General features: G+C 42.8%; 1 protein-coding gene across 1 annotated transcript; it reads left to right on the forward strand.

Moving 5' to 3' along the window:
- The first annotated feature begins 748 nt into the window (after positions 1–748).
- Positions 749–26,567, forward strand: LOC125458852 (coagulation factor IX-like). The gene is made up of 8 exons (XM_048544606.1): positions 749–891; positions 3,994–4,154; positions 5,615–5,639; positions 12,768–12,881; positions 14,768–14,902; positions 15,954–16,225; positions 21,620–21,740; positions 25,768–26,567. Exons 1-8 carry the CDS (start codon positions 825–827, stop codon positions 26,313–26,315), a joined length of 1,443 nt encoding a protein of 480 aa, XP_048400563.1. The 5' UTR covers positions 749–824; the 3' UTR covers positions 26,316–26,567.
- The last annotated feature ends 525 nt before the right edge of the window (positions 26,568–27,092 follow it).

Genomic DNA, 27,092 nt, shown 5'->3' on the forward strand with positions numbered 1-27,092 from the left:
CCAGTGCAATCAAATCCTTCCTATAGTGCAGAGACCTGAACTGTACACAGTATTGGAGCTGTGACCCAACCATAGTCCTGTACAGCTCAAGCACAGTCTCCCTCTGCTCATAGTCTGTTCTTTTTTGCAAGTTATGACTCAATCTGCTTCAACCACCAAGCAGTGCTTTCCAGGTTCCAACAACCCACTCTACACTCTCCCTCTGGTACTTTCGTCAATTATTTTAGCCTGTGTCTATCCCTCTGGTTACTGGCCCTCCTACTAATGAAAGCAGTTTCTCTGTTTTTGTGAATTAACACCCCAGAATATTTTGAGCAACCCCCCCCCCGCACTAAATCTATGTAATTGTTTTCCGAATTTTGCAGTTAATTTAAGAACAACTGGTTAAAATGTTATATTTGTACTGAGGGAGTGATGTGGAGACTAGGCAAAAGTAATTGTGTTTTGGTTAATAGAGATTAGAATAAAAGTGGCCTGTTTACATTGATATAACAAATACTGATTAGCTTTATAAATGGATAGTTTTGTCAGTTATAATTTTATAGCTAATTCTAATATTTTATATAAAAAACACTGTTTGAAGGATGGAAAAGCAACTAAATAATTAAGGTTGAGTTTGGAGTTTCTCCCTGAGACAGTGTGTTGAAGTTTCTAGGTTTGATCACAGCTGTCAAGAGATCTGGATTTGAACTCGATTATTGAGTAAGTCACATTGTCAACAAAGTGTGGTACACTACATGGACTCAGTGGCTAATCATTGAACAACTGGTCTCCCTCCCTTCAGTTAGTTCATCCATTGAATTTCTATTTTCAAACAGAGAATAATGGCAAAAATTGACTTGTTATTAATTGTTAGTCTTCTTGGGCTCTTCAAGTTCAGTCATGGCGAAGGTAAGTACATTTTCGATCAGCTACTTTAGTGGAAATTAACGTTCATTCGAAAGCAATGCAGGCTGCAGGATTTCCCAGAAGGATTTTCATTTTAAAACCTTTCACAATACTTGCTGATCTAGGGCACGAGATGCTTTCTGATCCACCATTTCCTCAACTACTTTCTCCTTCTGTCTTCCCTTCGATAAGGGACTACCTCAGAACAGTGGATGCTTCTCTGAATGATAGATCATACAGTTACAGATTAGAGACATAGGAGCAGAAGTAGGCCATTCGGTCCTCCAAGCCTACTCCGCCATTCAATAGGATCAGAACTGATTATCCAACTCAGTTCTCTGTTCCTGTTTTTTGTCCCATAATCTTTACCCCCTCCCATCCTTAGGAAATACAGCTAATTTCTTGAAAACATTCAATGTTTTAGCCTAAATCACATTCTGTGGCAGAGAATTCCACAGGTTCACCACTCTCTGGGTGAAGGTATCTTTCCTCATCTCAGTCCCAAATTGCCCACCCTGAATTCTTAGACTGTGAGCCTGGGCTCTGGATTTTGTAGAATGGTCCTGCAATGGTAAGAACGTGGGAGGGTGACATCTTTGCGGATGTTGGTTGTCATTGACAAAGCTGACTGTCTACCTGTTGTCACAGTTTGATACAACTTTAGTTTTTAGGCCGTCGTGAGATGAGGGCATCTCTGGCTGGGCCAGCATTTATCTTCAATCCCTATTGCCCTTGAGAGGGTGTATTTTCTCTGACATATTGTTTCCTGTCCTATTTTGGGTGTTGTAAGCTCTTAAAAAGTACACTTGCTTTGTGAGTTCATGGCCACACTGCAGGGGAGGGAGGTCTGTGGTCTCACTAGATAAGAGCCAGAAATGCTTCAAATGTCACTATTCAATGCGAGATAGTAATGTGGACATATTTATAATTCGTCAGAAGGGGGTCTGTTTTTGTGTAGTTCTCACCATGTAGTACAGTCATATTTTGTACCATGATTTAAATCAATTGACTTAGCTGTCTGTTAAAATAGCTTATGAAAGTTGATAATAATATCTGAACCTGCCCCTTTTCATCCAAACAGATATCTTGCTTTGAAATCACAATGCAATATCATTCTATTCTGTCAGTTTCAAACAGCATGTCTGGACATTTTCATTTTGACAGCTATAATCGTTAAGAATGTCTGGCTGGATTTCAAAAAACTTTAATGACTTCAGTTCAGCAAGTTGTCTAATAACCCATGAATAATTGATACTTTTAGCAGACTGTAACAACAGAGTGTATCTCTGATGTAGTTTCTTGTTTTCTTACAAACACAATAACATTTAAAGGGTGACAGTTAATTTTGCATTGGAATAGTTCTTTCACTCAGTATCAATGGAAAATGCAGGACATATTCATCACATGCTTGGAAGTAGACAAAGAGTTTACATTTCAAGCTTGCTGCCAGGAATGAAGGGTTTGAGATTTTTTAAAAATAAACTAAATAGGCTGGGACCTTTTTCCCTGGAGCATAGAGGTTGAGGGTTCACCTTATTGAGGTTAATAAAATCATGAGGGGCATAAATAAGGTGAAAGACAAGGGTCTTTTCCCGAGGCTGGGAGAGTTCAAAACTGCAGGGCATATTTTGAAGATGAAACAAGGAAGATTGAGAAATGTCATGGGGTCAACTTTTTATTTTACACAAGCCAGAGAAAGTGGCGGATGCAGGATCATTTGCAACATTGAAAGACATTCGGATAAGTTGATGAATAGGAAAGATTTGGAGGGATGTGGACCAAACACAGGCACATGGGACTAATTTGGTTTGGGAACATGGTCAGCTTGGACTGGTTTCACTGAAGGGTTTGATTCCATGCTGTATGACTCTATGAATCTAAAAAATGATTTATAAAACTTCAAGCCCTATTACACAATTCACTATATTTAGCAACATAGAACCATATGACATATACAGTACAGAAATAAACCATTCAGCCCATTGTTTCTGCCCTGGTTAACCAGACTAGCTGCCTACTGCTCCCAGTAAAAGTCATAAAGACTCACTGTATGATAAAAATATTCTTCATGTGGCATCTGTTTTGATTATCAGCGCTTCTACCTCTCTGTTCCCTGGTTACTGATCCCACTGCCAGTGAAAATTGCTCATCCTGTTTAATCTAACAAAATCCTTCCTAATTTTTAACAGTTTTATCAAATATTCATTCCTGTGGTGAGGGAAGAAGTCCAACATCTCCATTCGCTCCATGTAACTGCTGTGTTCTCAGGCCTGGTGCCACCCTGGTTCATCTCCTTCCTCTCCCAATACCCCAATGCCTTCTTAAAGTGTGAAGCCCATAATTAATTTCTCACATCTAAGATGTTGGGCCAGTTTAGCATACTCTCTTCAATTTGGACACAGTTCAAACTAATGCAAAACCCACCCAAGGCCATGGAGTTAAAATTGGACTAAAGACTATTTTTAGCAGCTTTGCCTATGGTCAGGTCTCTCTATTCTTACACCACATTTAACATTGTGCCAACTATTCTCTGTTGCCTCTCCCCAGTCTATGAACCAAAATGGGTCACTTCACATTCTGTATCAGCTCCCAGATGACCTACCCAGCTAGTCCCACTCTATAGCCCTATCTCCATAGCCCTCAAAATTCATTGCTTTCACATATATATCCGGTTCTCTTTTGGAATGTCCTGGGGAATCTGCTTCACCACTCTTGCAGGCATTCCAAATCCTAACAACCCTCTGAGTAAAGAAGTTTCTCCTCATCTCGCTCCTAGTTCTCTCACTGACAATTATGACCCTTAGTTATGAACACACCAACCAGTGGAAACACAATATCCTCTTTACCCTGTCAAAATTGTTCATAAAGTTTTAAACCCTCAATGAGGTCATCCCTTAATCTTTTCTGCTCCAATGAGAATAAGCTCCATTTCTCCAAGCCTTCCTTGTATCCAAAATATCTAACTCTTCATATTATTTCTAGTAAATCTCCTCTCCATGGTGTTAATACCTTTCCTTAAATAGGGTGCCCAGAACTGAACACAATATTCCGAATGCGCTCCGATATTCAGTTTAACTTCCTTTTTTTTCTTTTGATTCCTTTCAGTATTTCTCCAAAGGGAAAAAGCAAGCAGCATCATACAGAGGCAGAAAAGAGCCAATAGGGTTTTTGAAGAAATGAAACCAGATAATTTTGAAAGAGAATGCATTGAGGAAAGATGCTCCTATGAAGAGGCACGAGAAATATTTGAAAACAAGTACCTCCTGGTAATGTTTACAGAACTGGGAACACCATGAGTGAGCAGTAACAAATGATGTAAAGCAAAATAAGTGTGCTAAAATATTGTTGATAAAGAGCTCTCTCTCTCTCTCTTTCTCTCTCTCTCTTTGGGCTCTACCCCCACCTATTGTTTACTCCATAAGCCCTCCTCCCAATCTACCTTCTGCATATAAAACAACATTTTCCCAGCTACCATCAGTTTGAAGTCACTTAACCAAAATGTTAACTCTGCTTTCTCTCCACAGATGCTGCCAGATCTGCTGATCTTTTCCAGATTTTCTATTTTTGTCACAGACTCATAATCCCCCTGTCCTTCCAAGCCAGGGCTTTTACTTATCCCAATGCCCCCATGCCCTATGCCCCTACAGCTCCAATTTCTCCTAGCCCTCAAGCCTGCCTTTCCCTTCAATCATCAGCCCTTCCACACACTTCTGAAACCATCTCCTAAATGATATTTTTTTTCCTGAGTCATAGTCATAGAGCCACAGAGCATGGAAACAGACCCTTCTACCCAACCATTCCATGTTCCCAGACTGAGCTAGTCCCACTTCCCTGCTCCTGGCCCATATCCCTCCAAACCTTTCCTATTCACGTACTTATCCAAATGTCTCTTAAACATTGTAACTGCACTACTTCCTCTGGCCGTTCATTCCATGCTGTCGCTTTATAAAAAAAGTTGGCCCTTGTGTGCTTTTTAAATCTTCCTCTTCTCACCTTAAAGATATGCCCCCTGGTTTTGAACTCCCCCACCCTATGGAAAAGGCCCTTGTCTTTCACCTTATCAATGCCCCTCTATAAGGTCACCCCTCAGCCTTCGACGTTCCAGTGGAAAAAGTCTCAGTCTGTCCAACCTGTTTTTACAAACAGTCCCAGCAAAATCCTAAAAAAATCCTTTCTGCACCTTCTCCAGTTTAATAATATTCTGTGCAACCTCAACGTGAAGTCCCAATTCCTAGACTCAAAGATCCGAGCAATGAAGGCAAGTGTGCTAAATGCCTTCTTAACCACACTGTCTACCTGTGAGGCTGCTTCTGATGAATTATGTTCTCAAAATGAACTATTAGCCATATTTCTGTCACATAGGGTTGATGCAGCACTGGTAAAGTCCCTTTGGCTCATCAAGTCTGCACTGGATACCAAGCATCGACCTATTCTAATCCTATTTTCCAGAACTGGTGCACTACAGCACTTCTGGCGCTTGTCTAACTGCTTCTCAAAAAACCTTAACAAATCTTGCTAAGAGTTTCCATTCATTGCCTGGCCACCTCTTTGTGAAATATTTTGGTTGTGTTAAATTTGCAGAATGTCCTAGTAAATCATGGAACAATTCAGAAGCAGCAGAATGGTCTATTTCAGTTTTGTACACTTAATATTATAATTTCTGACAAGCACGTGAGTTATTTATATGTGACATATGCACCCATGTATTTTTTAATTTCTCTTCCAGGATGAATTTTGGACTAAATACTCAGGTAAGATATTTATAACACCCTTTTAATGTTTAATCTTTAACTGTGTAACTCTTTAAAAGTACCAGACTGATTCCTGGAATGACAGGATTGATATGTGGAAACTGGATTGGCTCGGACTAAATTCACCGGAGTATAGACGAATGAGGGGGGAGTCTCATAGAAATCGATCGAATTTGAACAAGATTAAAAGTTAACATAGAAACAAAGAATAGGAGCGAGGGTAAGTGAGAGTGATGCCTGTGATGACTGTGGAGTCCAAAATCAGTTAAAGCAGTTTAAAAATACAGGGCAGGTCATTTTAAACTGAGATGAGGGAGAAATTTCTTCATGCAAAGAGTGGTGATCCTGTGGAATCCTCTACCAGAGAAAGGGGTTGAGGCCAAAACGCTGAATGTTTCAAGTGAGATATAGTTGGTATGGCTAAGGGGATCAATGTGTATGGGACAAAGCAGTGACAGGTTACTGAGTTGAATGGTCAGCAATGATCATAGTGTTCTGAGGAAGGGTCACCAGACCTGAAACGTTAACTCTGACATTTTCTTCACAGATGCTGCCAAACCTGCTGAGCTTTTCCAGCAACTTCTCTTTTTGTTCCTGATTGAAAGCGTCCGCAGTTCTTTCGGTTTTTATCAGCGTGAACGGTGGAGCAGGATTGAAGGGCTGAATGGCTCACTCTTGCTCCTATTTTTTGTTTGCTATGTTAACTTTTAATTAACTAAAGTGATAAAAATCCAGCAGGAAAAGGAACTAACTTTAATAATTGTTCGGAGCAATGATCTACATTAAATTATGTAGATTAATACCACATTCTGAAACATAATCACATAAACAAATAGGATTTGTCTTTCTGAATTGGGAATGTTGGGAGTTTTCCTAAAACCATTTCTTCACCCAAAGCAAAATTTTCCTTTAAAAGTCTTAATAAACCTCTGAAGTAAATTTTAAGGGAGAACGGTTGTGACTTATTACATGAAGGCGTTCTGTTTGCAGTGGTAGATCACTCAGTAGCCAGATTTGAAGCATTTTGTGGGAAAGGATACGAAATCTAGTAAAGGAAAGTACAAAGAAATGAGGCACAAATTAGTAATGATGGATTGAGGATCTTTCTAAAGGGTTTGGCGTGGATAGTTAGTGGATTAGATTTAAAGATTATGTGCATGATTTCACAATAACTATTCGTTCCTGTCTGGCACAAAAATAAGTGAGGAAAAGTGACTCAGTCATGGTTTATAAAAGAAACTATTAGATCTAAAGAGGAGACATACGAAATTGCCAGGAAATGCAGCAAGCCTGATGACTGGGAGCCTTGTAATATTCGGCAAAAGAGGAAAGACATTTTGATTAATGGAGTAACTGCATAAAAAATGCAGAAACTGAATCAAAAATATGAGGAGAGGAATTGAAAATTTTAGCAAAACTCTGTAACTCGGGTTGTGGGTGAGATTGTTAACTTGCTTGCCGAGCTGGCTCGTTTTCGTTCAAACATTTCATCACCATGCGAAGTGACATTATCAGTGGAACCCCCGATGAAGCGATGTTATTCTACTCTGCTTGGAATTGATACTGTCTGATCCATTATTGTGAGTACTGTCATTTCTGGTTTTGGTCTGTGTGGGTTTGTACATGGGGTCCAGTTCTATATGTTTGTTGATTGCTGTATGTGTTGGGAACCATGCCTCTAGGAATTCCGGTGCGTGTCTATGTTTGGTTTGGGCTACTGTTGTTACCTTGTTCCAGTTAAACTGATGGTGTTCATTGTCCGAGTGCACTGATATTAAAGGAGAGTTTGTTGTGTTGTTTTGCTGCTAGCTGTTCATGTATTCTGATGGCTAGCTTCCTTCCTGTCTGTCTGATGTAACTTTTGTGGCAATCGTTGCATGGTATTTTGTAAACTATGTTGGTTCTGCGTGTTTTGGGAGTGGGGTCTTTAATCCTTGTGAGTGTTTGTTATAGAGTGGCTATGAGCTTGTGTGCCACCATGATTCATTCCCATTGGTCCTAGGTGCCTCATTGTCAGTTCTGAGATGTTCCTGGTGTAGGTCAATGTGGCCAGTGCGTTAGGGCATACTGTGTTCTCTTGTTGTTGATTTAGTGGGTATCTGTGGATGAAGTTGTGGGGATATCCACTCGTAGTGAAGATTTGTATAGACGCTGTTCTTCTTTCCTGTGTAGTTGTGGCATGTTGCAGTGAGTGGCAATAGAATCACCCAGACACTGAAGAGGCTGAAGGATACAGGACAGATAACGAAGACAGACTATATGAGAATGAATCCAGAAGGCACAAACACTCCCCGCTTCTATGGACTTCCTAAAGTACACAAACCAGATATTCCCCTCAGACCCATTGTCTCACTACCGGGCACATCTTCACACCAACTGGCCAAGGACCTATGTCAGGGACCGAAACACCTAGTCAACAGATCACCCCATCCCATCCACTCAACCCACAGATCTCTTAATACCCTCAAGAACATAAAAATCAGTGACCACGCGATTATTGCATCCTTTGGTGTCACAGCCTAATTCACATCTATTGACATCCACCTAGCCAAAGAAGCACTGGCCACAATGCTAGTAAAGCAGGATTGCAGATCGGCAACTCAGTTAGCAATGGTAACATACTCAACTACTAGATTTATGCCTCACCACACATTTCCTCTTTCATGGTCAAATATACAAACAGATCAAAGTCACACCCATGGGGTCACCCATCTCAGGACTCATCACTGAGGCAGCCATGCAAAGACTAGAACACACCACCCTCCCCCGCATTCGATCTACACTGTGGGTCTGGTACGCGGACGACACATTTGTCATTATTAAACACAATAAACTAGAAGAGATCCATCACCTCATCATCAATGCATTCACTGGGATAAAATTTACAAGGGAATAAGAAAACAACAACCAGCTTCCGTTTCTGGGCATCAGAGTTGAATGTATGACCAACAAGGAGTTCCAAACCTCATTACACAGGAACGCAACCCACACTGACTCAATTCTCAACTTCCACAGCAATCATCCCAACATTCACAAACAAAGCTGTGTTAGGACTCTACTCAGATAGGCCTCCACTTACTGCAACACGCTAGCACTATGCAGGAAAGTGGAAGAGCGCCTACACAAAATCTTCGCTCTGAACGGATATCCCCACAACTTCATCCACAGGTACCTACTAAATAGACAACAGCAAGAGGGGACAGTATGCCCTAACACACTGGCCACACTGCCCTACATCAAGAACATATCAGAACTGACAATGAGAATCCTAAGATCACTAGGAATCAGAGTAGCACATAGCCCACAGCCACTTTACGACAAACACTCACAAAAATTAAAGAACCCACTCCAACAACTAGCAGAACCAACGTAGTTTACAAAATACCATGCAATGACTGCCACAATCAGACAGACAGGAAGGAAACTAGACATCAGAATACACAAACATCAGCTAGCAGCAAAACAGCACAATGAACTTTCCTTAATATCAGCGCACTGAGACAATGAAGGCCAACAGTTTTACTGGGACAACAGAACTATAGCAGCCCAAACCAAACATAGACACGCATGGGAATTACTAGAGGCATGGTTCTCCACGCATAATGCAATCAACACACGTATAGTATTGGACCCCCATATAGAAACCAATACAGATCAAAACCGGGAGTGATACTACTCAGCATAACAGACCAGACAGTATAAATTCCAATGGAGTAGAACAACAGCAAACCATCAGAGTCTCCACTGATAATGTCACCTAGCATAGTGACGAAAAGTCTGAATGAAAACAAGCCAACTTGGTGAGCAAGTCAACAACATCATGAAGAGAGGAAGATAAATAAAGATAAATGTGGATCCCTTACTGTCAGAGGATGAGGAAGTTATAATGGGGAGCAAAGAAATTGCCAAATAATTTTACACATACTTTGGTTCTGCCTTCATAAAAGTGGGTACAAGTAACCTCCCAGAAATGTTAGGGAACCAAGTGCCTCATGAGAGAGAGGAATTGAAGGAAATCAGTATTAGGAAGAAAATGGTTCTGAGAAAGTGATTGTGGTTAAAGGCTGACAAGTTCCCAGAGCCTGATAATCTACATCCCAGAATACTAAAGGAAGTGGCTCTGGAAAAATTGGATGTAATGGTGGTCATCTTCCAAAATTCAATCGACTCTGAAGCAGTTTTCATTCATTGTCATGTAACCTCGCTATTTAAAGAAGAGGGAAGGAAAAATAAAGGGAATTATAGACCAATTAACATCAGTAATAGTGAAAATGCGAGAGACTATTATAAAAGATGTGAGGACAAAACATTGGAAAACATTAACGGGATGACAACACATAGGGTTGGGGATGATATTTTGGCATGGATTGAGAATTGGCTGACAGACAGGAAACAGAGAATGGCAAGAAATGGGTCATTTTGCATCTGACAGACAGTAGCTAGTGGGTGCTGCAATGGGATGTATGTTTGGGTCCAGCTATTCATGATCTATATCTGACCTGATGAGGGAACTTAGTGAAACATTTCCAAGTTTGCTGATGATGGAAAACTGTGCAGGATCGTGAGTGGGAGGAGAGTGCAAGGAGGCTTCTAAGTGATTTAGACAAATGATGGGGCAAGCAAATGGCAGCGATAGCACAAGGTGGCTAAAAGTGAAGTTATACTCTTCAATGTGAAAAACAGAAAGAAAACGTTTTATTTAAATTGTGATTATATTAGAAAATGAGGATGTACAAGGAGATCTGGGGGTCCTTGTACACCAGTCAATGAAACTTGACAAGCAGGTGCAGCAAGTAGCTGGAAGGCAGTTGGTATGTTGATCATCGTTGCAAAAGGTTTTGAGTTCAGAAGTAAGGATATCTTACAGCTGTTATACAGGGCTTTGACAACACCATACCTGGAATATTGTGTGCAGTTTTGGTCTCCACACCTAAGAGAGGATATACCCATCATAGAGGGAGTACAGTGAAGGTTCATTAGGCTGATAATAGGGAGGGCATCAGAGCATTTATTGCCCATCCCTAATTACCCTGAGAGCAGTTGAAAGTCAGCCACAGTGCTGTGGTCTGGAGTCACATGTAGGCCAGTCCAGGTGAAGACAAGCAGGTTCCTTCCCCGGAGGACATGAGTGAACCAGACTGATTTTTCTAACAATCGACAATGGAGTCGTGGTCATCATTAGACTATTAATTCCAAATTTTTAGTGAATTCACATTCCACCATCTGCTGGGGCAGGATTTGAACCCAGATTCCTCAGCACTTTATGGGAGTCACTGGATTAACAGTCCGGTGAGTGAGTGTTGTAATCCAGACTGCTCTCTCTGAAAGAATGGTGGAGGCAGATTCGATAAGAATTTCAAAAGGGAAATGAATAAGTACTTAACAAGTGGGCTGGAGGGAGGGGGCAACGGTTTGGTACAAAACAGGCCTCTGGAACTAATCGGACAACTCATTGCCAGCAGAAGCATGATGGGTGACATTGTATTGTGATTTAATGGCCAGATGGTATCAAGGATCACATTGAATTGAAGTGCATTTTAGAAATATTCACACGACATTTTTTCATGAGACTTCCAACGGTTCTTGTTTTCCATGAGCCTGCACTAACCTCCCTTTCCAACAGCCTTTAAAACTCTTCATTGCCAAAACCTCTCAACAGAAGTAAATATATGCTGACACTAATTTTGCCAATGTTGATCTGAATATTAAGATATAATAAGATTTCATCTGAGGAAACTGCAAGAATTTATTAAGCTCCAGGAGGTATTTGCTTTAAACTTGCTGTTTACTCATTTGAACCGTGAATTCTTGTCCAAATCTTAGAGTTCAGTTTGAAGAGACTGTCATAATCTACACCTCCTGCATCATTTCTTACCCTGTTGCCTTAAGCCTCTTATCTTTGTTAGAGATAATGGGAACTGCAGATGCTGGAGAATTCCAAGATAATAAAATGTGAGGCTGGATGAACACAGCAGGCCAAGCAGCATCTCAGGAGCACAAAAGCCGACGTTTTGGGCCTAGACCCTTCATCAGAGAGGGTCTGATGAAGGGTCTAGGCCCGAAACGTCGGCTTTTGTGCTCCTGAGATGCTGCTTGGCCTGCTGTGTTCATCCAGCCTCACATTTTATTATCTTTGTTAGAATCAGGTTTCTCCAGTCTTTCACTGTTCATTGATGTTAGGTTGTGTTCATTGTTACAATATTCCAACTGGACTGCCTGGCCTTGGCAAAAGGAAAAGGTAGTTGCTAGAGTCTCATGGGGCCATAGGGCTGCACTCTCATTGTAAGAGAGAGAGTGTGAGAGGACTAGTGGGGGTAGTGGTTTAACCCAAGGGTTATCACACCTCAAAGAAAGGAGGGAGGATGAGAAGCAAAGCCTCCATGGTAACCTTAACCAGTTCAGGATTTGACCCGATGCTGTTGGCATTGGTCTGTAATAGCATACCACCCACCCCACCAGATGAGCTAACTGACCACCTCTTCAGCTTGCCAATTAATTTTGTAGACCTTGCTGAAGCTCAAGCACTTACAGTAAAATCATTTGTAATCTCAGTCAGGTTAGGTTTAAGGAGGCTTTGTGGTATCCAGCTGCTCCAAGTAAATGGACATTTTAAATGGATTTGGAATCAATTTTAAAGTTTTTTTTGGTCCTAAATTCTACACATGATATTTCTCTAAGATTGGAACAATGCAAGTTCTTGTAGCTGGACATCTGAGTTGGTTCACACCATGTGTGGGAAGCAATGACCCGGTGGTATTATCACTGGACAATTAATCCAGAGACCCAGATAATGTTCTGGGGACCTGACTTCGAATCTTGCCATGGCAGCTGGTGGAATTTGAGTTCAATAAATATCTGAAACTAAGAATCTAATGATGACCACGAATCCATTGTTGATTGTCAGGATAAACCCATCAGGTTCACGAATGTCCTTTAGGGAAGGAAAGAGCTATCCTTACCTGCCCTGGCCTACGTGTGACTCCAGACACACAGCAATGTGGTTGACTCTGAACTGCCCTCTGGGCGTTTAGGGCAATAAATGCTGCTTGACCAGCAATGCTCTCATCCTGTGAATGAATAAAGAAATTGAATTCAAAATGTAATGAAGTTATTGTGGCTCATTTTCAGATGGAAACCAATGTGACTCTAATCCTTGCCAAAATGAAGGGGAGTGTAAGGACGGTATGGGCTCCTATGCCTGTTGGTGTCAACCAGGCTTTCAAGGCAAGAACTGTGAAAATGGTAAGATAAACAAGCATGGTCATGCCCTCAGTGAGCACAGCTCAGTCCTGTGCAGTATGCCATGCTAGTGGGAGTGAAAGATGGCTTGTGTTTCAATAGTGAAGTTCCCAGCCTCAGAATATCTTAAAACCAATGAAGTGCTCTTTGTACGGTCATCATTGTAATAATATGGGAACATGACAGTTAATTGGACAGAGACTGCCCGTGACATCAAATCAACCAAATCTGGTATCCAAGAAACCTGGTATTCCTGTTTTTTGTTCAAATTCACCCTCAGAACCAACTCAACATCTCCTGATAAGAAAGCCCTTCAGCCCCATGTGCCTGTTCAGGACTGTTTCCAATTCCAGTGTACCTGTCTTTAGATAAAGTGCCCAAAATTGTATTCCAGCTGTGGTCTGACCAGTGCCTTGTACAATTTTAACACAAATTCCCTAGTTCCATACTCCACTCCATTTGAAATAAAGTCTAGCATTCCATTTGCCTTCCCTGTTGCCCACTGAATATGGATGCCAGCTTTTCATAATTTTTGCATCAGAACTCCCACACCCCTCTATTCTGTAGTTTTTTGCAGTCTTTCTCCAATTAAATAATACCCGGCCTCTCGGTTCTTCAGCTAAAATGCATAACCTTACATTTTCCCACTTGATTTCACCCTGCCAAGCTTCCGTTCACTCACTTAAACAATCTTTATCCTTCTGCCTTCATTTTGCATCATCCTAATCATTTGTCTTCCCACCTATTTTTCTATCATCCACAAACTTGGTGATAGTACATTTACTTTCCTCATCTAAATCATTGACATATATTGTAAATTATAATGGCCCCAGTACAATAACATTTCCTAACAATTTTCAAGTTGCCTGTGAATCCAGCCATCATGCATTTACTCCTTGCACCTAAGTTATTAAAATAAATTGTAAAACATGCTTATCCCAGCACAGACCCCTGTAGCAATGTACTCATCACATCTGACCAATCAGACAAATATCCATTTACACATACTCTCTGTTTTCAGCCAGCCAGCCAATCCTCTATCCATTCTCATACATTACCCTTAAACTATAATCTTTTATTGTTACATAACAACCTTTCACATCGACTGAGGTAAAAAGGGACTGGATTGTAAATGGCTCAGGTATGTGAAAGAGCTAAGAGAATACATCTGAAAAGTGAGGTGTGAGCGACCAATTGTTGATTTGCCAGTCACACTGGACCCTCTGGATTAGGGTTACGGTTAGTTAACCTTTGGTTAGGGTTAGGGTTAGTTAACTTCTGGTTAGGGTTAGGATTAAGGTTAGTTAACCTCTGGTTAGGGTTAGGGTTAGTTAACTTCTGAAAATCTGCTCCATCGGGACTTGTGTGACACAAATGCAGGAGGCATTTCTTTCCAATGTTACCTGTCAGCATCTTCCTAATCAACCTGGTTAGGGACATTTTGACACATCCCTGGAATATGTGGGACTGGCACCAGGGATCCTAGCCTACAGGTAGGGATACTAACTTGTACCACAAGAACCCTGAGTAATATACATATGTGGGTACCTCAAATATAACACAGATGCCAGTGAATGAGACTCAAGGGCCCAATCAATGAATAGACAATGAAAGATTTTCCCTGTCAGACAGAGAGTTAGGAGGACCATATTTATGTAAGAATTGGTCTAGGTACTTGTGCTTGAGCATCTTCATTTCATCAACTATTTAAAGTGAGATTGACCTTTGCATTCCCAGTATCATTGTTAAGTCACATTAATTTTCATTGTTACTGATGCTTGTGGAATTTTGTTGGTAATGTCTTTATTTGAGAGTCGTTTGGTAAATTTGGTTATCTTGGTTTACAGTTATCTAAAGCAGATTGTAAACATTGTTTTGTGCTCCTGCAGAACTGGTAAAATTGTGCAGTTTGGATAATGGAAAATGCCATCATTTCTGCAAAATGGATTCAGGAAGAGGAGTGAAGTGTGCATGTGCACCAACCTACCAGCTCCATGCTGATCAACATTCCTGTATCCCTGCAGGTAACAGCTACAGTATCATACCCTCTTAATAAAGTTATCCTGAGGTGACAGCACAGACACAAGCCATTCTGCCCTATACTCTAGGTAGGGTCATGTTGCCTTCTCCTGCCCTTCTTCAATGATGTTCGTTCTTTGTAAAGGTGAACTAAACTTATTCACAGCCCCAAGATGTGGTCTCAACTTTTATATTTTTTTTCTCCTTGCAAAAAAGCCAAAATTTAGTCTCCTTTCCTAATGATTTGGTGAAGCTGCATTTGAATTTTTCAGGGATAATGGGAACTGCAGATGCTGGAGAATCCAAGATAATAAAGTGTGAAGCTGGATGAACACAGCAGGCCAAGCAGCATCTCAGGAGCACCTGAGATGCTGCTTGGCCTGCTGTGTTCATCCAGCTTCACACTTTATTATTTTGAATTTTTCATGATCCCTGTGCCCCATATCCCTCAGGCAATATTTCTCATTTAACTATTCTCACTGCCAAAGTTGATACTGTCACATTTTCTCACTTTATACTCCATCTGTCGTGGGTTTTAATGTCCCCATCTCTGAGCCAGGAGCCCTGAGTTCAAGTCCCACCTGCTCCAAACGGGCTGATTGGGGAGTATCTGGACCCTGTCTGCCAATTTATAGTTTAGTCTCATTCTCTGAACCTATTGATATCCCTTTGTAGATATCTTCAGTGAAATCTTTCTCTGCCTTGGACAGCACTGCCAAGTATGTGACAGAGAGTCACATTGGGCTGCTTTCCAAATGCATCCCCACTCCCATGTGGATTCACAGGCAGTTTGATGGCAACTAATTCACTCCAGTTGGATGTGAGTTTACGTTATTTTGTTTTTATTTCAGAAAAACAGATGAGACACCTGGAAGTTTAGTGGAGGCAGCTTCAATTGAGGTATTCAAGAGGGCTATTGCATGGTCATTAGGATAGTAATGGTGTGCAGCGATCTGGAGAAAGACAGGAGATTGGCACTAGGGGAATAGAACTAGCACACGCATGATAGCGAAAAGTAAGCATCACATGTTCATTCATTTCTTTCTTTTTGGACAGTGGAACATGCATGTGGACGAATAGCACCAATCTACGCTGTGCGATCTCTTGATACCAAATCCATGCCAGATTCTGAAACTAACAGCACTGTCCCAGTCAACGCATCTCTGCTTAACATGACAGATACTCTGCACAGTAATAACATCGAGGCTGTTTCCAACACCAGTAACAGCACAGGAGCTACTAATTATACTCACCTCAATCCATCAGGAGGAGACGATGCCAGAATTGTTGGTGGTGAAGAGTGTCCCAAGGGACAGTGCCCTTGGCAGGTATGTCCTTAAAAAGAGAGAGACCCTATGATCAGAGGGATTCCAGCCCTTTGGGGGTAGGCAATGGCCTAGTGGTATTATCGCAAGGCAATTAAACCAGAGACCCAGATAATGTTCTGTAGACCTGGATTTGAATCCCACCATGGCAGATGTTGGAATTTGAACTTGATAAGAATCTGGAATTAAGATTCCATTAAAACCTAACCAATTCACGAATGTCCTTTCAGAAAGGAAACTGCCATCTTTACCTTGCTGCCTCTCCATGGATGCTGTCTGACCTGCTGTGATCGCCAGCACTTGTTCCTTTCAGTACAGATTCCAGTGTCTGCAGTAATTTTCTCCTGCCATCCTTACCTGGCCTGGCCTGCATGTAACCCATGGCAACGTGTTTGACTTTTAACTGTCCCCGAGAATGGGCAATAAATGTTGACTCAGCCAGCAAATACCTACATCCCGTGAATGAATAAAAAGAAGCCCCAGCACTTCGGCACTGCATCTCACAAGGTAAAGTTATGGTAGGAAATGGAGTGGATGTCCATCTTACCATGAGGTCCCCTTGAAGGGTCACAGCTTGGTTTACTCAGTTATCTGGACACTGGTGCTGACAGTGTGGGTGCTACTCTCATACTGGCTGAGGTCACCAGGAGGGTTTACCTGCTCATCCTTACCCCCAGCCTGTGGTGTGGTGAACCTCAGGTTAAAACCACCTCCTGTTTTCTCTGTCTCTCTCTCTCCATCTCTCTGAGAAAGCAGCCTATGCTTCCCTGGGACTGCAGTGACTCTCTTTCAGGAAGGGGATTATGGATGTTCTGACCCCTGGTGACCGGAGCTTGAAGCCAATAGAGTCAGGCCAGGAACCATTATTTTTTCATTCACGGAATGAGACTGTCTCTTGCCACGCAGCATGTATTGCCCATCCCTAATTGCTCAGAGGGCAGTTAAGAGTCAACCACATGTCTCCACACTCTTGGAGTCACATGTAGGTCAGATCAGGTAAGGACGGCAGTTTCCTTCTCTAAAGGACATTAGTTATTAATGCCCAGTGTTCTAACGTGGGCCAGGCACCTCCTGAAAGTAAAACAGTCACCCCAAAAACACCATCTTGATGGTCTTGTCAAATTTCCCAGATGCCATTACACTGCTTCAAGGCTGGTAAAATGCCAGCATCTTGATAAAATGGCAGTCAATTGGCCAATATATCAATATTTTTATTTGCCTGGAAACTGTTCACACAAATGAGAATACTGCTGGGGCAATGATCACATTGTGTTTTACTCTGGACTCCAGGCTGTCACATGTGAGCAGGGATAGTGGGAAAAGACGGGAGATTGGCACGAGGTAATCAAGCCAGGACAGGGGGAGGTGATGGCCAAGCGGTAATGTTGCTGGCTCATGAATCTAGAGACTTGGGTCTGGGAGCCTGGGTTGATAATCTGACCACAGCTAATGGCAGAATCTGGAAGCAAGAGTTGAAATGATGAACATGAAACCATTGTTGGGGAAACCACACCTGGGCAGTGCCCATGACGCTGTGAATCAATTTAAAAACAAAAGCTGAGCTTGGCCATGTCCTTGCATATTATAACCAATTTGTGGTTCTTTATCATCCCGCCCTAACCTTCTACACATCCAGGAAATTGCTGGTTGCAAACTCTATCTCCCTCCCCATGGATTTTGAGTATTTCAATTTGAGTGAAAGAAAGGACTTTTATGAATGTTAGAAGCTGTTGTTAAAGATGCTGCAGCAGGGCCCGTAGAAAAATTCATGGCAACCAGGCAAAGCCAGCATGGTTTTGTGAAAGGGAAATAATTTGTATCCAATTTGTTAGAGTTCTTTGAAGAAATAGCACTTGCTGTGGTTACAGGGGAATCAGTGAATGTATTTAGACTTCCAGAAGGTGCCAAGTCAAAGTTTATAGCAGAAAGTAAATTCTCATACAGTTGGAATAACACAAAAACAATCCCCGATTCATGCAAATCAGACTCGAATGCTCATACTTATAACGGAAAGCCAACATTAATTTTAGTTTTAAAGACATAACATGTGAGCATTTTCTGACTTACAAATGGTGTTTAATGTTGTATTATAGTGTTTTCCAACTTGTGTGTAAGTCAGCTTAGAACTGTATTCAGGAAATGGAACCCATTCATAATCTACCTGTATTGGCATGGAGAAAGGATTGACTCATTATCAGAGTATAGGCATTAAAACAAAAATAGAAGTTGCTGAGAAAGCTCAGCAGGTCTGGCAGCATGTGTGAAGGAGAAAACAGAGTTAATGTTTCAGATCCGGTGTCCCTTCCTCAGAACCGGATCCAAAACCATTAACTCTGTTTTCTCCTCCACAGATGCTGCCAGACCTGCCCTTTCCCAGCAAGTTTGTTTATGTTCCTGATTGACAGCATCTGCAGTTCTTTCAGTCTTTACTTAGAGTGAAGGCATTAATGAGTCACTTTCTGGTTGGCAAGACATAAAAAGTGAGCATCACTGGCTGGGGCCAGCATTTATTGCCTGTCCCTAGTGGCCCTTGAGAAGGTGATGGTAAACTGCCTTTTTGAACTGCTGCAGATAATGTGCTTGCAGGCACCTCCATGATACCCTTAGGGAGGGTATTCCAGGATTTTGACCCAGCGGCAGTGAAGGAACAATGATATGTTTCCAAGTCAGGATGGTGAGTTGGTTGGAGAGGAACTTGCAGGGGGTGGTGTTCCCATGTACCTGCTGCCTGTGTTTGACCCAATGGAACTGGCCGTGCACCAAGTGCTTTATGAGGACCTTGGAGGTGGTGCGCTCTGTTGCTACTGAGTGTCAATGGTGGAGGTTACAAGGAGTAGATTCAAATACAGAGTGTGGGTTATAATCAGATCAGCGTTGGCTTTACTGAACAGTGAGCAGCTTTAATGCACTGAATGGACCCTAGCTTGAGTATTCATGTCCAATTATCAGAGTTGAGTTCCTCAGGAGGCAAGATTTACACCATGATTTAAATGGCGGAGTGGACCTGATGGGCCAAATGGCCTTACTTCCACTCTTATGTCTTATGGTCTTATGGTCTTATGGTCTTAAGGCAGAGGTGTTGGTAGCTTTATCCTAGGAATTGATTTTTTTTTTCATTCATTCATGGGATGAGGGCATCGCTGGCCAGGCAGCATTTATTGTCCATCCTGCAGTTAAGGGTCAACCACATTGCTGTGGGTCTGGAGTCACATGTAGGCCAGACCAGGTAAGGATGGCAGCTTCCTTCCTTGAAGGACATTAGTGACACCTGTGGGTTTTTCCTGACAATTGACAATGGATTCATGGACATCATGAGATGCTTCATTCCAGATATTTATTGAACTCAAATTCCACCACCTGCCATGGTGAGATTTGATCTAGGTCCCCAGAACATTATCGGGGCCTCTGGATTAACAGCCCAGCAATAACACCACTGGGCCATTGCTTCCCCTGGTAGAAGCAGGTCAGGTGATTAGTATCTGGTAAATGAGTAGGGCTTATTTTATTTCTAAGGCTCATAATAATATAGTTTGAGTGAGAGGCCGGGGGAGAAGACAAAAATTCTGGATCAAGAGATCAAGAAACAGTGAGATTGGTGGCAGAGAACTTAGTATGACATAAGTGCAGGAAATATAGCTGATTGGTGAGTAGGATAGTGAGCATTTCTAATCTTTGAAGAACGGAAGGTATTCAGTTTGTGTTTAGGTTTCAAATCTTCTTTTTCTCAAAAATAGCTTGTTAAGTGTGACCTTAAAACTAGTTTTAAAAAATTAGTTATGATACTGATGGCAGGGTGATGTGTTGTAGCTATAGCATGTGGGAGCTGCTGGAGACCAAAGAGAACAAGACTATCCTGGACCTCATCAAACGCAATAAAGCAGTTTTGATACATGATCTCAGAGGGAAGGCAATAGCCTAGTGTTATTACTGCTGGACTGTTAATCCAGAGACCCAGATAATGTTCTGGGGACCCATGTTGAATCCCACCATGGAAGATGGTGGAATTTGAATTCAATAAATATCTGGAATTAAGAAGCTAATGATGGCCGTGAATCCATTGTCAAAGGTCAGAAAATCCCATCTGATTCACTAATGTCCTTTAGGGAAGGAAACCGCCAACCTTGCCTGGTTTGGTCTACATGTGATTCCAGTACCACAGCAATGTGGTTGGCTCTTAACTGCCCTGTGGGCAATTAGGAATGAGTAATACATGCCGCCTAGACAGCGACTCCCTCATCTCATGAATAAATGAAAAAAACTCCAGTGAACAGTGACCATGATGTGGAAAGATCTTAAGAGTATCAATTGACCATTTAAAACAGAGCTGAGGAGGGTTTTTTTTACCCTCTCAGTGGGTATTTTCTGTGGAATTCTTCCCAGCCAACTGTTGTTGAGGCTGGGTCATTGAGTATGTTCAAGGCTGAGACAGAATCAGTCACGGGAAAGGACGATGGGTGAAAAGGTAGGAAAGTGGAGTTGGTAATTATCAGATCAGCCATGATTTCATTGCATGATGGAGTAGAATTCATGAGCTGAATGGCATCCTCCTGCTCCTACATCTTCTTGTCTTTAGGTGTTTTGTGTCAGGAACATACCCTAATTCCTCCAAAGGGTTAATGTTGTCACAGGTTTGAATAAAGCTGTTTATGATAATGCAGCTGGAGATAACTGGGCAGGACATCACCAGCAGAATGAATATTATCCTTATAGAGTCCTGCATTATTCCACTGTGTGTAGAGAACTCTAGGTGGCAGGCTAACAAAGTGTAGAGCTGGATGAACACAGCAGGCCTAGCAACATCTCAGGAGCACAAAAACTGACGTTTCAGGCCTAGACCCTTCATCAGAGAGGCCTGCTGTGTTCATCCAGCTCCACACTTTGTTATCTCGGATTCTCCAGCATCTGCAGTTCCTATTATCTCTAGGTGGCAGGCACTATGTTTGTTGATCCAGCAGTGGAAGGCATAAAGCAGGAAATCTCTGACAAAGCACCAGTTCCCTGTCCCACCATCTGTTGGACCTAGATAATGGGAACTACAGAAGCTGCAGAATCCGAAATAACAAAGTGTGAAGCTGGATGACCACAGGAGGCCCAGCATCATCTTTGACCTACTCAGTTCTTGTGGTGTTCTCTGTTTTTGTTTCAGCTTTCCATCACCTGCAGTGTTTTGCTGTTATTGAGAAAGACAGCTGCCTGTTTCATTGGATAAGACATTTGTTCTTGTTGCTGGGTGTCTGCAATGAAACAAATCCTGCTGATGAAGTTCTGAGGAAGGGTCACTGGACCCAAAACATTAACTCTGCCTTCTCTCCAAAAATACTACCAGACCTGCTGAGCTTTTCCAGCAATTTTTCACCAGCTGACCAACTGATAATGTTTCTCTGTTTCTTGTTGAAGGTTTTGTTACTGGATGATATTAAGAAGAAGGGGTTCTGTGGTGGAACCATCCTGAGTGAAAAGTGGGTGATTACAGCCGCACATTGTTTTTATTACCCTGTGACATTTCGGGTTGTTGTTGGTAAGTAACATGTGAAGGAGGTTGTTTTCACATTTAGCATCACAGGGAGAGAACTTGTAAAAAGCACCAGTTCCTTTGTACAGCTGCACTTCATTTGGGAGAGTGTGTGCCTGTGTGTGTAAATGTGTGTGTGAGTATAAATGTGTGTAAATGTGTGTGTGTATGTGTGTGACTATGTGTGTGTGAGTGTGTGTCTGAGATAATTTGTGTGTGTGTGTGTGTGTGTGTGTGTGTGTGTGTGTGCACGTGCATTTGTGACTGTCACTGTGTGTTTGAGTGTGTGTGTGTTTATGTGTGTGTGTGTGTGTGTGTGTGTGTGTGTGTGTGTGTGTGTGTGTGTGTGTGTGTGTGTGTGTGTGTGTGTGTCAAACTTACACAAGAGGAATTCCACAAAGATGAGCTACAAATTCCCCACGATCAATTGTACTTGATTACAGTTAAACATTTTCAACAAGCTCAGGTCCTACTTTCACCAAAATGGACACAGTAATCCAAGATAAGAGACAATGTGAACTGCAGATGCTGGAGAATCCAAGATAGCAAAGTATGGAGCTGGCTGAACGCAGCAGGCCAAGCAGAATCTCAGGACCACAAAAGCTGACGTTTCGGGCCGAGACCCTTCATCAGAGAGGGGGATGGGGAGAGGGAACTGGAATAAATAGGGAGAGAGGGGGAGGCGGACCGAAGATGGAAAGAGGAGAAGATAGGTGGAAAGGAGAGTATAGGTGGGGAGGTGGGGAGGGGATATGTCAGTCAGGGGAGGACGGACAGGTCAAGGAGGCAGGATGAGGTTGGTAGGTAGGAAATGGAGATGCGGCTTGAGGTGGGAGGAGGGGATCGGTGAGAGGAAGAACAGGTTAGGGAGGCAGGGATGAGCTGGGCTGGTTTTGTGATGCAGTGGGGGAAGGGGAGATTTTGAGACTTGTGAAGTCCACATTGATACCATTGGGCTGCAGGGTTCCCAAGTGGAATATGAGTTGCTGTTCCTGCAACCTTCGGGTGGCATCATTGTGGCACTGCAGGGGGCCCATGATGGACATGTCGTCTGAGGAATGGAAGGGGGAGTTAAAATGGTTCGCGACTAGGAGGTGCAGTTGTTTATTGTGAACCGAGTGGAGGTGTTCTGCAAAGTGGTCCCCAAGCCTCCGCTTGGTTTCCCCAATGTAGAGGAAGCCACACCGTGTACAGTGGATACAGTATACCACATTGGCAGATGTGCAGGTGAACATCTGCTTAACATGGAAAGTCATCTTGGGGCCTGGGATGGGGGTGAGGGAGGAGGTGTGGGGGCAAGTGTAGCACTTCCTGCGGTTGCAGGGGAAGGTGCCGGGTGTGGTGGGCTTGGAGGGGAGTGTGGAGCGGACAAGGGAGTCATGGAGAGAGTGGTCTCTCCGGAAGGCAGACAAAGGTGGGGATGGAAAAATGTCTTGGGTGGTGGGGTCAGATTGTAGATGACGGAAGTGTCGGAGGATGATGCGTTGTATCCAGAGGTTGGTGGGATGGTATGTGAGGACGAGGGCGATTCTTTTAGGGCAGTTATGGTGGGGGCGGGATGTGAGGGATGTGTTGCAGGAAATGCGGGAGACGCGGCACCTCCATTTCCTACCTACTAACCTCATCCCACCTCCTTGACTTGTCCGTCCTCCCCTGACTGACCTATCCACTCCCCACCTCCCCACCTATACTCTCCTCTCCAACTATCTTGTCCTCTATCCATCTTCGGTCCGCCTCCCCCTCTCTCCCTAATTATTTCAGCTCCCTCACCCCATCCCCCTCTCTGATGAAGGGTCTAGGCCCGAAACATCAACTTTTGTGCTCCTGAGATGCTGCTTTGCCTGCTGTGTTCATCCAGCCCCACACTTTGTTAACAGTAATCCAGGAATCTGGTGATCTGAAGAAAAGTCACTGGACTCGAAAAGTTAACTCTGCTTCCTTCCACCTACTACATTGGGGAAATGAAGCATAGTCTAGATGACCACTTTGCAGAACATCTATGCTCTGCCCACAAAAAAGACTGAGCTTCCAGTTGTCTGTCACTTTAACACACCACCCTACTCCCTGATCAACATCTCTGTCTCTGGCTTGCTGCAGTGTTCCAGCAAAGCGAAGCTCAAGCTGGAGGAACAACACCTCATTTCCCACTTGGGGACCCTGCAGCCCTCCGCACTCAATATTGACTTCAATAATTTTTCGGGCCTAAACTCTCCCAAGTCCCAGCCCCCTACCCCACACACCAGGCTTTGTTACCACAGAGCCTGCCACTGCACTCCCCCTGTTGTTAGTGACTAACAGTTCCCATTAACAGCCATTCACCCTCCCAGCCTGATCGTTAGCAACTCCTTTATCTATCCAACTGTTATTCTCTCTCTTTGGGCTCGATCTCTGCCTATTACTTATTCCTTACCCCTCACCTCCAACCTATTTTCTGCATATAAACTGACATTTTCCTCGCTACTATCAGTTCTGAAGAAGGGTCACTGGACGTGAAACGTTAACTCTGTTTTTTCCTTCACAGATGCTGCCAGACCTGCTGAGCTTTTCCAGCCACTTTGTTATTGTTTCTGATTTACAGCATCCACAGCTCGTTTGGTTTTTAGAAGCTCAAACCTGTTTTCTCTCTCACTGATTTTTATCTATTTGCTTTTACTGTTGGGATTTTCAGAGCAACCTGTTTAGAGATGTTGTGACATATCTCTGGAGCTGGTGGGACATTTTTTTATTCACACTTGGAACTTGGGAATTACTGGCTGCTCAGAAATTTATTGCCTGTTCCTGGTTGCCCCTTGAGAAGGTGATGGTGAGCTGTCTTCTTGAGCCGCCACAGTCCACCTGCTGTAAGTTGGCACAAAATGCCTTTAGGGAGGGAATTCCCAGGCCAGGGACCCAGGTCTCCTGGCCCAGAAGTAGGAATACTATCACTGTCCCTAAACCAATTAACTCACCATTCTCCCATCCTGGATGGTTGGCAAGATTTGAATCTGGTTCCTTGGAATATCACCTGGGTTTCTGGATTAATAGACTAGCAATAAGAGGACAGTAAGAACCGCCAATGCTGTAATCAGAGAAAGCACAGTGTGGAGCTGAAGGAACACAGCAGGCCCAGCAGCATGATGCTGCCTTCCCGCAGCTCCACACTGTGTTAAACATAGAACATAAAACATTACAGCACAGTACAGGCCCTTCGGCCCTCCATGTTGGGCCGACCTGTCATACCGATCTCAAGCCCGTCTAACCTACACTATTCCATGTACGTCCATATGCTTATCCAATGACGACTTAAATGTACCTAAAGTTGGCGAATCCACTACCGTTGCAGGCAAAGAGTTCCATTCCCTTATTACTCTCTGAGTAAAGAAACTACCTCTGACATCTGTCCTATATCTTTCACCCCTCAATTTAAAGCTATGACCCCTCGTGCTCGCTGTCACTATCCTAGGAAAAAGGCTCTCCCTATCCACCATATCTAACCCTCTGATTATTTCATATGTTTCAATTAAGTCACCTCTCAACCTTCTTCTCTCTAATGAAAACAGCCTCAAGTCCCTCAGCCTTTCCTCGTAAGACCTTCCCTCCATACCAGGCAGCATCCTAGTAAATCTCCTCCGCACCCTTTCCAAAGCTTCCACATCCTTCTTATAATGCGGTGACCAGAACTGTACGCAATACTCCAAGTGCGGCCGCACCAGAGTTTTGTACAGCTGCAGCATAACCTCTTAATTCCGGAACTCGATCCCTCTATTAATAAAAGCTAAAACACTGTATGCCTTCTTAACAGCCCTGTCAACCTGGGTGGCAACTTTCAAGGATCTGTGTACATGGACACCAAGATCTCTCTGCTCATCTACACTACCAAGAATCTTACCATTAGCCCAGTACTTTGCCTTCCGGTTATTCCTACCAAAGTGCATCACCTCACACTTGTCCGCATTAAACTCCATTTGCTACCTCTCAGCCCAGCTCAGTTATCTATAGGCTGTCACTTCTCCTTTGTAGTTATTACCAGTTTTCACTTTTTCCTTTGCAACAGGTGAGCACAACGTTGACAAAATTGAACACACGGAGATGTACCACGAGGTGGAGAGAGTGGTGATGTACCCAAAGTACAATATCAGTCGGAGCCGGTATGACCATGACATTGCATTAATCCTGCTGAAAACACCGATACAGTTCAATAGCTTGGTTATCCCCATCTGTGTCCCTGAGAAACGCTTTGCCGAAAAGGTGTTAATGACACAAGTTTATGGGATGGTTAGCGGCTGGGGCCAGCTCGCTGACAAGGGAGCCACTGCAGTACTGCTTCAGAAAATCGACGTCCCTTATGTCGATCGCAGTAAATGCAAAGAATCCAGTAAATACAGCGTCACTGGGAACATGTTCTGTGCTGGATACCAAGATGGAAGTAAAGACGCATGTCATGGAGACAGCGGGGGTCCTCATGTCACAAACTACAAAAATACGTGGTTTCTAACAGGCATTGTTAGCTGGGGCGATGGCTGTGCAGTTTCTGGAAGATATGGCTTTTACACCAGAGTATCACGGTATTACAGTTGGATTAAGGACACAATCGGGTACTGAATGAAGTGGGATAGGACAGCATTAAGTGCATGCAGATTCGGTAAGTGAGAGCTTTCCAGGTGGAATATATATATTACCAGACATATAAAAGTTTCTTACTGACAGGAGAATTTGTGAAACTTGCAGCTTGGAACAAAATACTAGATTAAATCTTTGGAGTTACTTACAGGCATTTATCAATCAGTTTTTAGAACTAAGTTTCAAACTTTACTCTGGGCTGTTCTTAGCTAATAAATGGAATTTCTGCCTACATTATCCTTGTGTTTTCAATTTTTCAACTCACTTCTCAATCCAGAAAGTGCAGAATAAATACATGCCAAGAAATGAGAGAAATTCGAAAGGATTTTGCTGAACAAGAAAGGTCAAAGTTAGCTTCAGACTCAAATAATACATATAATTCCCCGAGGATAAGTGGCGATTAAGTGGCCAGTCAGAAGGGTAGACAGAATATAAAAAAAAGCGAAGAATTAGTAAAAGATTAAAAAGGAGAGGAAAATTAGAGTACGAAAGAAAATTAACCAAATATGTAAGTAAAGGGCAGAAAAGGGTTTTTTTCAGATGCTTAAAAAAGAAAAGTTAAAAAGTGTCGGTTTAACAGAAGGTAATTCTGGGTGCGGTAATTCTGGTAATGCCGGATAAAGGGAAGGCAGACAAATTGAACAGCGATAGTAGGAACTGCCGATGCTGGAGAATCTGAGGTAACAAGGTGTAGAGCTGGATGAACACAGCGGGCCAAGCAGCATCAGAGGAGCAGGAAAGCTGATGTTTCGGGTCTAG

Source organism: Stegostoma tigrinum, chromosome 15 (assembly GCF_030684315.1).
Source record: "Stegostoma tigrinum isolate sSteTig4 chromosome 15, sSteTig4.hap1, whole genome shotgun sequence".
Taxonomy (NCBI): Eukaryota; Metazoa; Chordata; class Chondrichthyes; order Orectolobiformes; family Stegostomatidae; genus Stegostoma; species Stegostoma tigrinum.

Coding starts and splice junctions, on each gene's coding strand:
- LOC125458852 (XM_048544606.1), top strand. CDS start 825: ATGGCAAAAATTGACTTGTTATTAATTGTTAGTCTTCTTGGGCTCTTC. Junction 892..3,993: donor CAAGTTCAGTCATGGCGAAG/GTAAGTACATTT, acceptor GATTCCTTTCAG/TATTTCTCCAAAGGGAAAAA. Junction 14,903..15,953: donor ACATTCCTGTATCCCTGCAG/GTAACAGCTACA, acceptor CTTTTTGGACAG/TGGAACATGCATGTGGACGA.